This window comes from Poeciliopsis prolifica, unplaced genomic scaffold (genome assembly GCF_027474105.1).
Source record: "Poeciliopsis prolifica strain line A6 unplaced genomic scaffold, Auburn_PproV2 SCAFFOLD045, whole genome shotgun sequence".
In the NCBI taxonomy this organism is placed as follows: Eukaryota; Metazoa; Chordata; class Actinopteri; order Cyprinodontiformes; family Poeciliidae; genus Poeciliopsis; species Poeciliopsis prolifica.
Window position 1 is genome coordinate 1,578,135 of NW_026562420.1, and position 14,383 is coordinate 1,592,517.

The 14,383-nt window shown below is 40.4% G+C and overlaps 2 protein-coding genes, 1 long non-coding RNA gene and 1 other non-coding gene across 10 annotated transcripts in view; 3 read left to right on the forward strand and 1 right to left on the reverse strand.

Annotated features, from left to right (window-relative positions):
* The window catches only part of lrba (LPS responsive beige-like anchor protein), a 213,614-nt gene extending 207,347 nt beyond the window's left edge, over positions 1–6,267 (reverse strand). For all 7 annotated transcript variants that reach the window (XM_055056440.1, XM_055056443.1, XM_055056442.1 and 4 more), the window contains exon 1: positions 5,431–6,267. In XM_055056440.1, the coding sequence (XP_054912415.1) occupies positions 5,431–5,607 (177 nt within the window). In that variant the 5' untranslated portion in view covers positions 5,608–6,267. The remainder of the gene's footprint in view (positions 1–5,430) is intronic.
* On the forward strand, positions 5,533–10,093 carry LOC129376844 (uncharacterized). Its single transcript, XR_008607839.1, has 2 exons — positions 5,533–5,642; positions 9,562–10,093. It is a non-coding gene; the product is annotated as an uncharacterized LOC129376844 (long non-coding RNA).
* Positions 10,094–10,894: 801 nt separating this feature from the next.
* On the forward strand, positions 10,895–14,298 carry rps3a (ribosomal protein S3A). Its single transcript, XM_055056447.1, has 6 exons — positions 10,895–10,993; positions 11,469–11,572; positions 12,340–12,527; positions 13,520–13,728; positions 13,829–13,938; positions 14,129–14,298. Exons 1-6 carry the CDS (start codon positions 10,932–10,934, stop codon positions 14,254–14,256), a joined length of 801 nt encoding a protein of 266 aa, XP_054912422.1. The 5' UTR covers positions 10,895–10,931; the 3' UTR covers positions 14,257–14,298.
* Positions 13,975–14,045, forward strand: LOC129376966 (small nucleolar RNA SNORD73). Its single transcript, XR_008607860.1, has one exon. It is a non-coding gene; the product is annotated as a small nucleolar RNA SNORD73 (small nucleolar RNA).
* Positions 14,299–14,383: the final 85 nt, after the last annotated feature.

Below are 14,383 nucleotides of genomic sequence, written 5' to 3' on the forward strand. Positions count from 1 at the left end.
TTTTCCTTGCTTTATTTTTAGCTGAACACGTGTGGTGTGTGATTTTTTTTCCTTCTGAGCCACAACTGAACAATGACAAACTAGGTAGTAGTGCAAAGTAGGGCACACACATCCTCAGAACTGATGGTGACCTTTTACATCTATACCAGTCATCTGCTGTAGAGTTAAATCAATAGTTTTGTTAGAGCAGGGAAACGGTTCACTAACTGCCGACAGAGTCCAGTATAAACTTTAGATATGATGAAATCTGATTTTAATTACGGTAAATGTTTTTGTGACAACAGGAGATGGTAAATATTGTACAGGGGTGTTTCTGTTTACTCAGCTTGATGAAGCGGGTTGGGCTGAAACGGGATGGGTCTTTGTTAGGCAACACCTGAGTCGGTGGAGCATTAGACTAGACGCTGTGAAAGACGGAGCCGCAGAGCCGTTCGGATCTAGGTGAAGCAGAACCGAGGAGGTGCGATAGTGTGCCACTTCTGGGTCAAACCTAAGTTCATAATTATTTACCCTCACTCTATTGCTTCAATCGTGAAAAAGGTTCCCAGGTTCAGTTTATTAACTCAGTTTGTAACATGTAATACAGACTGCGCTGATTCTCAAAAGAGGAAAAAGTGTAAATGATTCACTGGGTCGTTGATTTACCACTACAGCATATGTGGGGCAGTGTAAATAGAAAAATAAATAAATTTCCACCAAAAAAACAATCTGAGATTTTGAGATCACAGATGTTTTCAAGAAAAACAAACATTTTTAAGCTGGAGAAGTCAAACATTTTCTAGAAAAGAAATCTGAAATTTTGAATATCTCAGAAATTTTCTCCCAAAAAAAAAAAAAAAAAGGAAATCTCTGAGTTTGAAAAGTTGAAAAATTGCCAGACAAACCTCAGAAATAGTTATTTAGGTAGAACTTTGAAATTTGAGTTTCAAATGTGGAGAATTTTGAACTTTTGACATTTGAGTTGCAAAAATTTTTAATTTTTTGCAAATAGAGAAATTAGATAATTTTATAAAGAGGGAGCAACACTGTTTCTTCTTCTGTGGTCACCAAATCACTGACTCCAAGCACAAACAAAGGCAGCTGTCTAATGAATTTGTCTCCTGATGTTTGGATCTCAGCCCAAGTGTCAAGTCATGAAAACTACCGCTGTGTTGAGCCTCACACACAAATAACCTACAGAGAAAGCATGATGCAACGAAGCAGGAGGAGGAAACAAAGCAAGAAGGATCCAGAAGAAGGTGAACACAGCAGACAGAGACAAGAGGAAGGGCTTGGAAGGTTATTTCACATGATTTATGATATTTTTGAATGAGGTCCTTACAATATTTTTTTGTACAGGAATTGCATTCAACTTCAGTGTTGAGACCCACTAGAGCTTAGACAGGACAACCTTTTCTATCCATCCAAATCTACATGTTTATCATCGGTGGAATAGATTAGAAAAAGCAAAGGGGAAATTCATGTTTTCCTTTTATTGCTTATCACAAGCAATAAAATAAACTAAAAGGAGTTGGAGAACTTTTATTCTGATTCGATTAACAGCTTTGGAATAGAAGTTAGACACATCATAATTTAATTTCATTTCAGGTTTTGGTTGTGTGGGGGGGGGGGTTCTGTGTTATTTTTGGCTGTTTTGATGGAGTATTTGGGGATATTCAAAATATCTTCCAGATCCAGTGTCAAGTGTTCTTTACTAAATTTAAATTTATTTATCTATGAGAAAGGCAAACTCGAATTAGTATTCTATTTTCAACATCACTTGAAAATGGTCTGAAAACAACATTATCGTTTATCGCAATAATTCCTGGGTCAATTTATCGCCCAGCAAAATGTCTTATCATGACAGGCCTGTGTGTAGATGTATAGGGTTAAAAACAATATATAAAAAAAGATTAAAACTAGCCAATAATAATGTACTGTACAAGACAGTTGCATAAAAATAATGTGCAATAATTAGAAATACAAATACTGGACTCAGTTGGATAAAGGATGGATTATACCTGGTTTATTAAAATACCTCTAGGAAGATTTGTCTGCCTGGAAGCTTTGCTCAGTTATATTTTATTATTTAATGCACCGTGTTCCGGCCGCGTTATTACTTGCGTTGCGCAGAGCTCTCACTTCTACCTGAGTTGTTGACGAAAGCTAAGTGTTAGTTTTCAAGTTCGGTCTGGGAGGATGTTACTGATTCATGAGAACGTCTGGGTCTTTGTTGTTTCTTGGGGGACAATAAGCATCCTTAAAATGACTGGCGCGATACTGCCGTCTTTTCTCCTCTTGGAGCTGCTGCCTGTTGACGGTTCAGGGCGAACAGCAGAGTAGAGCGCTGGAGGTGTGTTTATACAGGTGAGCGGACAGACTGAACACTGCGGGCGGCTGCGCTTCAGTCAATTAACGTAAGTGTAGCTTTAAGGACGAACCGGAAAATTTATTTCATATCAACCCGGTCTCAACAAATGGGTGTCGGATCTCATCGTGGCGGCATGTAGGTGACAGATGAGTCTCTGAGTGTGATGAACAAGGAGTCAAATCCTGCCGCTAACATGAACACAAAGGCCATAAATGTCTGGGCCAGGTGAGAGTTCATCTGTTAAATTGACTGAAGATGAATGCATAAAGCAAAAGCTGGAGAATAAACATTTTTATAAGCCTATTTGTGAGCTTAGTTCTTTATTGAATTGAATATAATTACAGATTTTTGTGTAACTTTCCTTCAGATTAACTTAGAAAGTGAGCTATTATTGTTACAAGTTAATTTTCTAAACTACAGAAAAGTTATTGTTAGGGGAACTCACCTGTGAAAAATCAGACTGATGTTGACATGCGATAGAAACACTGTTGTTACGTTAGATTTACCTTTTTTTTTTAATCTTTTGATCCGATTACTTGACTAATCATAAGAATAATTGATAGTTCACTCAATTACTAAAATATTAGTTTACAACATCCCTAAGCCAAATGAAATGAATTTTTCAAAAAAATCTGCACAATGTCCATGGAAAATTAACTTCAAGGAAAGGCATATATTACCACAGCCTTTCAAAGCTCATATGCCGATGATGCAAACAAGCTGAATGTTACTAAACCTAGTATTTTATGTTTTTATGCTTTAATAACAGCAGACCGCTTGTCATAATGATGCCACAGCCACTTGAAGACAACTGCCTGTGATTCATTTGTCTCCACAGTGGGAGTCGCAGTTCGCTTAATGACTACAGACATGGAGGATGAGGCTCCCTCTCTAAAAGACTTCATTGTTTGGCTAACGGTGACAAAGCAGTTCTGCAGGTTCCACCTTCACCTCTCCTCCCACCTCGGCAGCGGAAACTCTGCTTGAGCATGCTCCGTCCCTGAACGCCACACTTCCTGGTTGTGGAGAGCTCCATTCATTCATTCTTTCAGTGTCATGCACGTGGACTAAGGTCGCTGTACAGCTCGCTATCAGACAAACAGAACTACCTCATCGGTGACCTGAGGGCACCAGCAGCGACTGGCCACACAAAATATCTGCAGAAGCTTCTCTAATCTAACCTGCAGTTCCTAATGATATGTGAAGCCAGGAAAAAAAAACAGTAGAATCCACTTAGCTGAACTATAAAATATGTCAGGAGTATGAAATACAGATTTCATACTCCAAAATGGATTAAGCTCTTCCTCTTTTTCCCCTGTGTTAACTAGAAATAGCCAATCACAGCCAGGAAGCGAGTCTTAGTGCTGTCAATAACTCTTCGTGTGATGCTGCTTATCCTCCCTCCTCTTGAATATCTTGAATGCTAAGGCTAGTTAGCATGTCCACCAATTACGGTGCATAAACGGTTTTCCTGTACCAATAAGTTGTTTCCCCATCTTTAGTACTTCGAGCAGCAAAAACTAGCGGTTGATTGACAGCGCCAAGACGCTCCTTCTGGCTCTGATTGGTTGTTTTTGACAGCTTTAACAAAGATGTAAAAAAACATTTGTTTTTATAAAAGGTGCAATATACATAAAGCTGTAATTTTTTCAGTCATTAAGCGTTCTATTCTCTTTGGTTTTTCATTGCTATTGGCAACAGAGGTGGGCATTACTGTTATAGACAGGAATAAAATAATTCTGATTTTCCAGAAGATTAATGGAAATTTTAAATCAACTATTTTGTTACATAATGTTTTCCACCGCCTCACTTTAAACAGTCAACGGAGTGGATGTGTGAGCACATGCTAACTTCACTTCACAAGGTCTAAGTTTCATCAAAAACATTTCAGAAATCCCCTTTTATATTGAAAATACTGGAAGCAGACAAAGCTTTCGTTTCGTGGCCGAATTTTCTTTTGTGAAAACAGTAACGAACGTCAACTTTAGACTGTATATGACTGACACTTAGCTAGCACATTTCTGATTTCTGATCAGGCAGACCAAGACAGCCCTCGCCAGCCTACAACATAACTTTGCCACAGCAACATGAAAGCAGAAAATATGGCACCAAAATAAACAATGGTGTTCTGTTAAAGTTAACACATTTAATATCATCCATATGCAGTAATGAACAATGTCCATCTTGGTTTGTGCAGCTAAAATATCAGGTCCATCTGGACAGGTGCTCTCCCACTGGTTTTTAATGACTCCTCTATAAATTCATAGCAATATGAACTCTTTCTACTAAAATTCAGGGAGTAATTCATGTTTACGCAGAACCTCAATTCAATTAAGACGATCGGTTTTACCAGAAATAGTGGCCCATAGCCAAATCTGGTTAGGGCCCCAAATAATCTAGGGCTGGCTCTGAAGGAACAGTGTGGGAACGTATGACGCAGTCTAGGCCTGTGGCAGGAAGTGGTAACTCAATCAATCATATAAATTAAAACAATCCCAGTAATTTCCATTTAGGTGATTTATTGTTGTCTTCTCTCACTTTTTCCATCAAAAACTGCATGACAGTCTGGCGTTTTGGTCTCAACCAGCACTTTCTTTTTAAGGAATTTATAATTCATTTTATTTGCTTCCGTTTTATTTATCTGGGAAATTTAAAATGTCTTCCAGTTCCAGTGTTAAATGTTTAATAGAACTGAAAGTTTGTTCATCTATGAGAATGTGTTCTTGCACTATCATGCCATTACCACAATATTACTTAAAAATGGTCTCGAAATGACAACATTATCAATCGCAATAACTTCTTTGACAATATCATCCAGCAGAATGAGTGATCACAGGCGTATTCAAACTGTGAAAGACAGAAACTAAGCAGCGCTGGAATACCTACATCAAATTAGGAATCGCTTTTTACCTTAATAAAATACCTTTTCAATGTAACATAGTGTTAAAAGGCATTTAAAAGAGGAAAGTGCCGGGACAGAAATCAGGATTTCAGCTGGACGGCACACGAGCAGAGTGCGAGTTCAGGGAGACAGGTCTGTCCACGGCCTGTCCTGTCCTGAGCTCCCATAATCAGCTTACCAAGTTGAACACGGTCTCCACGATGTCTCGGTTGGAAACTTCTCCAACTTCCACCAGGCCAGCCAGCACGGCGAACTTCATCCTGATCCCCCTGATGGGGACCGCGGGGTTGAGCTGCATGGCGCCCGCTCGCCCGTCCTTTCCATCCCCTGGCTCCGCCGCCGCTGCGCTAGCCATTTGCTAAGGAAGGACGGGACAGGTGGCGTTCACAGGTAAGGCACCTGTTCACCTCCAATGGCGAGGGAGCAGCCGACGTCGAGGGGGTTGGAGGGTAACGCGGTTCTACTGTCTCCCCCTTCAGATGAGTTGTGACCGGTCTAGAGACACATACTCAAAGCGCTTTTCTTCCCATTTAAAGTAGTTTTGGAGGGACGCGGTAAAGAGGGAGCAACGGGGGAATGTGGTGCTGGTCGGAAATGTCACCGCTCCTCCACTCTCTGTCCTGCTCGCTCCGTAACTTGACACCCCAGCGGATTAATTGATGCGATTAAAGCCGTGAAGCAAGCACACGGCGCAGGCAGTGAGCAGCCAGTCGTACTCCCGCTCCACCACCTCTCTCCTCTGGACACAGTCACTTTAATTTCTCCCCTTCAGCTGTGGAAGTTGCTGCTCCCTCCGAGTGCACTCACTTGACACTCACAACCGAAAACTCCCAACAAAGGAGGGGAGAAGTCCTATGTCCGTGCTCCGAAGAAGCGCGTAGCAAACGGAGGAGTGCTCGGCGCTGCCCGGGAAGCTCCGGAGACTCGATTAAATGACAAGGTTGAGCCAGCTGCGCTGGGTTTGCTTCCTGATCTGCCCCGGTAGCTTCAGCTCGTCACCGCCATGACAGTAGAACCCTAGAGTGAACGGCGCATGCGCTGTACAGACCAACGTCTATTCAGCTCTGAGGCAGGTGAGCCGCTCAGGTGGCCTCTCAGAATGCTGTAGTTCAATTAATAATCTCTCATTTCTTGGGATCTTCACTCCTAGCCTCGGCCTCTGCTCAGGATCATTTGAGAAACAATCAACAAAACCAGAACTGTTGTCTCTGTCCACCGGATAAGCAAGCAAATCGCTGGCGGTTGTGTATATAAGTCATACGACCTTGACAAAACTCGAAAAATATGGCTTTATAATGTAATATAGATTTTCCAAACATAAATCCATAAAATACAACAAATCAGTAAACACATACTGATATATTCCAGGCATTCATTTTGATGATTATATCTTATTGATAATCAAGATCTAAACTTCATTTTCTCAGAAAATTAGAATTGAATAGCAGAAGGGATTTTTTTTAACAGAAAAGAATAGAGTAGCCTGGTGAATCTTTGTTGCACGAAGTTTTAAAAAATAAAAGCATTTCAGCAGTTCCCATTAACAGCTGCATTTTAGCTTCATGGCTGGAGTAATTCTTTACTAGAGGAAAGTCCACAAAATGCAGATTAAAAGCCTTCAGCTGTCCCAAAACACTGCCACCTGAGTTCTGATGAAAATGAAAATCTGAAATCATATTTCTCCTTTTTCCCCCGCTTCTCTTCACTGGCTCCCTGTTAAATCCAGCATAGAATCTAAAAATCTCCTACTCATTCAAAAAGCCCTTAATAATTAACTCCTTCATCCATCAGGTGTTCCAGTAGAACCAGCTCCCAGTTTTAGTCCAAGAGGCAGACATCCTGTCTACTTTCTAGACTAGGCTTACAACTTTCCTCTTTGCTCAAGATGATAGTTAGACTGACTCAGGTTATCCTGAGCTATCTCTGTAGTTATGCTGCTAGGCTAGTTTGGAGTCTGTTGCCAACAAATTAAAGCATATCAGATGACACTTGGCCATGACTCCCAGTTTCTTCCCTGTCTCTCTCCTGGACAAACTTTACTGGTTGAACTCTATTTGCTGCTAACTCTTCATCCTACAGCCTTTAAAACTGATTCAGAGTTTATCTATATAGCCGTGTATCGAGATGAAGCCGCTGATGTCGCTACTCTGTGCTGCTAACTTATTGACATATTTTGATCCCAAATGCAACACGCTTGCCCCATTCCTGATGTACTTTAATAAAACATTAGCAACATAGTCTATTTTCTTCAAAATGTAAAAGACAAAAGACCACGCCATTGAAGTAAGTAATGTACGTAAAAGAATAATAAAAAAACAAATTTACTGATCACTTTTAAAATGTTCACAATGGCATGTTCAATTGCATTTAATTTTCATGCGCTTTAAATCCAGATTGGACTCCTGCTGGTCTATATTTGTATTGCAATCACACTGAGAAATGTTGACTCTTTTACTTTTTTCCCACACAATTTGCTTCTTCTGTCCGACCGTTATTGAATTGGGTAATAAAGCTTTAGTTCATTCTGCTCCCTCTTGAAAGTTGCCACAAGAAACTTTGAGATTGACTGAATTCCTCTTGTTTAGTGCTTTTACATCCAAACTAAAAGTTCTCTAGGCAGATTTAATAACAGTGTTTTTGATAGCTTGACATTTTCTTTCAACTGTGTAATGTATTTTGTGCCGTTGCTGCCTAACGACCAGGACTGCGCTGAATAAGAGGTTTGTAATCTCAGTGGGGTTTCATCCTGATAAAATTAAAAAATAAAAAATAAGGAAAACAGCAAAACTCCTGTGGCCCCAAAAACTGAAACCAAAAAACAATAAAACAATCACATATAAAACGCCAAACGTTAAATAATTTGTTTGAAGAGAACAACAAACAGCGTTGTGGTTTAAAGAAATCAATTTAAAAAAACGAGCAAAGATTTTGCAACAGCACAAGGAGAAATGTCTCCATCCCGAGGCTCAGCAGACCAGACATTGATGCAAAGTGACAGCTCTGCTTTGCTTGCCTTTTCATATCACCTCCATCACCATAACCCCCTAACACGTGATATATTTGCAGAGCCGGTTAGATGAGGGGTCCCACTTTCATCCAACTCCGTGATTGCATCATGAACTGATTCTAATTGCGCTCGGTCGGAGCTGTGGTAATAAATGCTCTAAATCCATCTTCCCCTGTGTCAGTCTGCTCTGCTGACTTCAAATTCACCCTGCAATGGGGATGAAGAGGCTGGAAGCGTTTCCACAGAGCCAGCTGATGCCACTGCTGCTGCTGACCTCCCTGTACACTAGAGCTGTTTCCACAGGGACTGTGGGAGCCATGGAAGCCCTCACCAGGGACAGGCCGCACTTTTCGATTTAATGTTCTCACATCAGCTGACTGGCTCCAATAGGATATGTTATTAGTGGGGCATTATTGTGTAAAATTGACTTACATTTTTCCCTTTTATAATGTTTTCCTCTCATCAAAGGCACACATGGAGTGTTGCTTTGATTATTTCATGCATGAGAAATCCTTTAGTCTGCCTTGGCAACCATTCAGCTGTGCAAAACGCCTGGCTGGACCTAGCCCCGCCTTCGGCGTGATGCTCCTCTTCTGAGCTGCAGTTTCCGAGTTTCTGCCTCATAGAGAAGCACTCCCTCGTGGCTCCCTCATTCAGCTCCTTCAGACTAGCCAGCAGCAATTAGCAAACACCTGGTGGAACTGTGATAAATACATTGTTAACAGGTTAATAGAGGAGCCATATTGTGATGACTTCCTGAGGGTGGAGCTTCAGAAAAAGCAGGAGTTTTTAAAGAGACACAAACCCAATACTCAAGGCATTACATTACAAAGTCAAATTTTATTTAGGTCATATTTAATATAGCTAGCATTTTTCTCACCTTGTTGTGATTCAGAAACCAGATTGAGATCATAGGAGCTTTGTGTTGTACAATAAGGACACAAGGTGGGTGGCATGGTCAGTATCACCACTGTGTGGCCTTTAAACACTGCCTTATCAGTACAAAGAAACTCTAAATAGTGGGGAGAAAATATCTTCCGCCCCACTGAACCTTGAGCCCGATAAAACACACAATGGATCCAAACTGTTGATTTTTCTACCTTACCGTGAAATATTTCAACTGAATTCATTTTAGTAAGCGGTTATTTGAGCTGTTGTTGGCATTTCTATGATTTTATCTTTGCTATATCTTCTAAGCCACTCAGAGCTGGTAAAAATAAAACATCACATTTATGGAGGGTACATGTGTTTTATTTGTTCATATTTTACAGGACTGCTTGCTTTTACTTGTATTTCCTTCAGGAGTTGGCATTGGTGGCTGGAGGCATTTTACCAACAGAGAACATTCCTAGCTGTGGCAGCCGGGGCGGAGCCAGTCAACGTGCCTGTTTGACCTGTTAATGCAAAGAAACTAGTTACACCTGTTGAAAGCTTGTGATATTGCCATAACTATCATTTTAGCCACTTTTACTCCCAATATTTTGAAAGAAAAATTATTTTATATCTTTGAGGTCAAAAGTTGCTGGTTAAACCTTTTCTGTAGGAATTTACAATTTTATCCCATTTCTGTGAAGTCTGTGCAGAATATTTTTTATTGTGTACTTTTTCATATAGTTTAAGTTAATACTGGTTTGGTGAACTGATTCTGAATGTTTTATCAGTCTTTATCAGTCTTGCGTCAGTCTTCCCTGTCAATCTAATTAATAGATTTGAGATTCTATTCAATTGTCATTTCTGTTATTACTTAAAATAACAATAAATAAGAACATCATGGGAAATGTGATTATTTCAAAGCGTGAATTAAAAAAAATAAAAATCATTTGGTATGTACTAATAGATGGACTTCTCAAGTTTTCCTTTTCTATTTCCACACAATTTCTAAGAAGACAGTTACTGAAAAGCCCAAAGGTTCCAGACAGCCAAGCATCATCTCTGGCAGTGTGTGTGTGCGAGTGTGTGTTGCATGACGAAAACCTACCCTGCTTCTTCCAAGGCCAAAGGTAGCAAAGCCCATCACGTCACTGCAGATTAGGAAAGCCTGGCAAACTTTCCTAATCTAAAATTGATAAAACTGATGGAAGTTGTGGCAGGCAAACCCCCTCCCCCCCCAAAAAAAACATCTGAAATAAACAAAATAAAAAAATGTAAATAAATAAAGATTTACAATAACTAATAAAAAAACATGCAATTTTTTTGTATACCACACATGAGCTTTGTTTACAATTATAGGGCCAGTTGACTAAGATAGCAACAACTCTGAGATTTTACCTGCATTAATTTTAATAGCTGTATTTTCTTTGTTATTATTCATTTAATATTATGTGTTATGTTAATCTGAATAACCAAAATAAACAAAGCCTATACTTTAAAGGCTGTTTTGGAGGCTATAAAATAATTGCTACAAAAAAATAATGGAATCTAAACATACTAATTAACATGACTGATATTTTTCATTGATTGCTGAAATAATTTTTATTTAAAGAAAGCTCAATTTAAAATTCTAAAGTTTGACAGCATAGATTGTATTTCTGTAAACAGCCTGTAACCAGCAGAGGGAGCCCACAGAAATGACCAGAACCCGCGATAATTCAAGTGTCACGTCCCCGGCTTGACGTTCTCCTTAACTCTCGCGATATTTCCTGTTTCCTCCTCTTTCGCTCCCTGTAGCCAACATGGCAGTCGGCAAGAATAAGAGGCTGACCAAAGGCGGCAAAAAAGGTGCCAAAAAGAAGATGTAAGTCAAAAATTCTTACACAGATACACGGAATATGTTTTCTGCTTCTCACCGTTATTGGTTTGGTGAGAAAAATGTGACGGATGAAGTTGATATTAGACAGATGGTAGAGGTAAGGACGCTGGTCCTGTCGCTGCCGGCCTCTGAGTCTGTGTATGGAGCTCAGACACGCTCTCTAGCAGAACTTCTTACTGCGGCTTTCTACCGCTTAGTTTAACTTGCACAACGCGCAGCGACGGTGTTCAGTATGTCTAGAGAAAGGGTAGAGTTCCGTGTCTGTCCGTAGTCGGTTATAGCAGCGATATTTGCCGAAGCTGCTCAATGTTAGCAGGGCTGAGTTAAGCGATGAGCTAGCTGCCTGCAGCACAGTTTAGCTCCAGACCAATTGAGAGAGTTCTTCGTTAGGCTGAGTTACATTTCAGAATCATTGAAGTGCTGAAGAAGTTTAAAGCTAAAATCTGTCTCTTGTTTACAGTGTGGACCCGTTCTCCAAGAAGGACTGGTACGATGTGAAGGCACCAGCCATGTTCAACATCCGCAACATTGGCAAAACCTTGGTCACCAGGACTCAGGGAACCAGTAAGTCTGCATGCGGTACCCGGGGACACTTTATTGTGTAACCATTTTTCTCTACAGGATCTGACAGGGAAGACCAATGTACAGCTAACATTTAGTCACAATAGTTTTCTTGTGTTTTGTAGCAAAGAAATTGGTAATAGAAAATAAGTCAGTATTTGTCAGCTTTACATGCACAGATATTGTTGGAATTAAATGATTCTGTAATACTGTTAGCTTCTTTTGAAATGTGAAAATTACTTGGTTCGAAATTGTTCTTGGTTAGTAGGACACTTAATTTTCGCGAGCTGTATATTCAAATTGTCCATTACTATCTTGTTTTTGAACTACAAACAGGAATGTGTATGATGTAAATAATAATGATTTAGATGAACAATGTATTACAAAAACTGCAAAGATAAAGAAAATAGTTCTATTAGAACAGCATAATACTTTCTGCAGTATTGGTTGCACGGTAGCATGTAGCTCAGGTTAGCTTATACCAACCACTGGATACAAAAAGTTGAACAAAATATCCATTTTGAAATGTGTACTATTGTATATGTTTCATTTGCTAATCTAGTATTCCTCAGATCTCTTTATTTTATTTTGTCTTTTTGTAAAGAGAATTATTGATTGTGACTTCAACTCATGAGGAATTTCCATGGTGGGAACTAAAAAAAAAAAAAAATCCCAAAAGTGGGACAGCACTTTGGCCCAGTCAGGATAAGACTGAATCTTTGCTCCTCTTCATGACGTTTGAACTCTTGACGCTCCTCTCTGTTTGTCAGGAATTGCCTCTGATGGACTGAAGGGACGCGTGTTCGAGGTGAGCCTGGCTGACCTGCAGAACGACGAGGTGGCCTTCCGCAAGTTCAAGCTCGTCACCGAGGACGTTCAGGGCAAGAACTGCCTCACCAACTTCCACGGCATGGATCTGACCCGCGACAAGATGTGCTCCATGGTCAAGAAGTGGCAGGTAATGTTGGGTTCGGAGCAGGAAGTGGCTTTATTCTGTTATTTATTTATTTTTTTTTTTTCATTTAAATAAATTAGTCATTTGTGAACCTGAACAAGAAGGGAAGATTAGTTGATTTAGTTTTATGGCAGTATTGACACTAGTTTAGCTGTTTACTATGTGGAACTTTGCATTAGGGATCCCCGTTTTTCACTTCTGTTATGATATAAAAAATTTAGTATCAGCTGATGCAGAACACTGCTGGATTGATTTTAAGTTGTTTCTAAAAGAGAAAAAAAATCAAACATAAATGTTCAAATTCCAAATTAATTTGCTAACCCTGTGTCAGTACAGCACTTAAATATACAATTAGCTTCACAAGCTTGTTGTTCAGTCAGTGCAATTAGGAGCAGAACAGCCAATGTAAAATAAAAAAAAAATTTTTAAAATACAAAACATTGAATTATACTGAATAGATTTGTCGTTATGGATAGGCCTCATTGTCACTGATAACCAACATAGATATTTTTTCTATACTGGCACTGATTCAGATATTTTTTGATCGGTCCATCAAGTTTGTGAATATGATTTCCCAGTTTGAGTATAAATGCTGCAGAGACCAGGAACAATGGTTACCAGTCAGCACTGGATGTGGCTAATTAGTGCATTAGTGCATGGTTGTTTAGAGAAGCTAAAGCAACACATGGAGATGTGACATGATGAAGTATTACTAAAAATATAACAATGTTACTAGTCATCATTCCATATATAGTTGTTCAGGTGCTTTGGAGTGGATTGGCAACAAACGTCTGTAGTGAAAGCGTCATGGTTGCTCTCTGATTCAGGGTTCAGAGTCACATACGGTATGGTTGACATGGAAACTGGAACACGTGTGTTTTCTACCTGGATCAGCCTTGTTATCAGACCTTTAGATTGTAGAAGTTAAACATCACGCCGTCTTGTGATTTGCGTTGATCAGTAGACTGAGAATGTGTCCTGGTGTTTTTGCTCAGACCATGATCGAGGCCCACGTAGACGTGAAGACGACCGACGGATACCTCCTGCGTCTCTTCTGTGTGGGCTTCACAAAGAAGCGCACCAACCAGATCAGGAAGACATCATACGCCCAGCACCAGCAGGTCCGCCAGATCCGCAAGAAGATGATGGAGATCATGACGCGCGAGGTCCAGACCAACGACCTGAAGGAAGTTGTCAACAAGCTGTAAGTTCACTTCCTGAGCAGCAGAGGGAAGCCATAGCTGAACTCCTGATGGTCAGGTGGAAGATGTTTGACGCGTTTTGTTTTTTATGGTGCGTTTCAGGATCCCTGACAGCGTCGGCAAAGACATAGAGAAGGCTTGTCAGTCCATCTACCCCCTACACGACGTCTACGTCCGCAAGGTCAAGATGCTGAAGAAGCCCAAGTTTGAGCGTAGGTCCACCTCATCAGTGTTCAAGGCCATATGGGAGCGCGTGATGACAAACTGTTTCGGTCCCATATGAGTGCCTGATTACTGCTTAATGAGATCTCCTGATGCTCCGTTCTAACTCGGACATCACCTCTTCAGTACCGTTACTGGTGAGAGGAAAAAAACAAACAAACTAGTTCTTTCTCATTGCAGTGGGCAAACTGATGGAGCTCCACGGCGAAGGCGGCTCCACCACCACCACAAAGGTTTCTGGGGACGACACCGGAGCCAAGGTGGAGAGGGCCGATGGCTATGAGCCCCCCATCCAGGAGACAGTCTGAACACACCAACAGATTTAATAAAACATGTAAATGACCAACAAACCCCTCTCTGGCTGCATGTTTGTGAAGGAGCTGCTTTTGGTGTCAGTTCTTGTTATGAAAGATCATATTCAATAAATATTGAAGA

Bases quoted from the DNA above. Each gene is read 5' to 3' on its own strand.
- rps3a (XM_055056447.1), top strand. From the start codon at position 10,932: ATGGCAGTCGGCAAGAATAAGAGGCTGACCAAAGGCGGCAAAAAAGGT. The intron at 11,573-12,339 runs GTAAGTCTGCAT...TCTGTTTGTCAG, and splicing joins CACCAGGACTCAGGGAACCA to GAATTGCCTCTGATGGACTG. The intron at 13,939-14,128 runs GTAGGTCCACCT...TTCTCATTGCAG, and splicing joins GAAGAAGCCCAAGTTTGAGC to TGGGCAAACTGATGGAGCTC.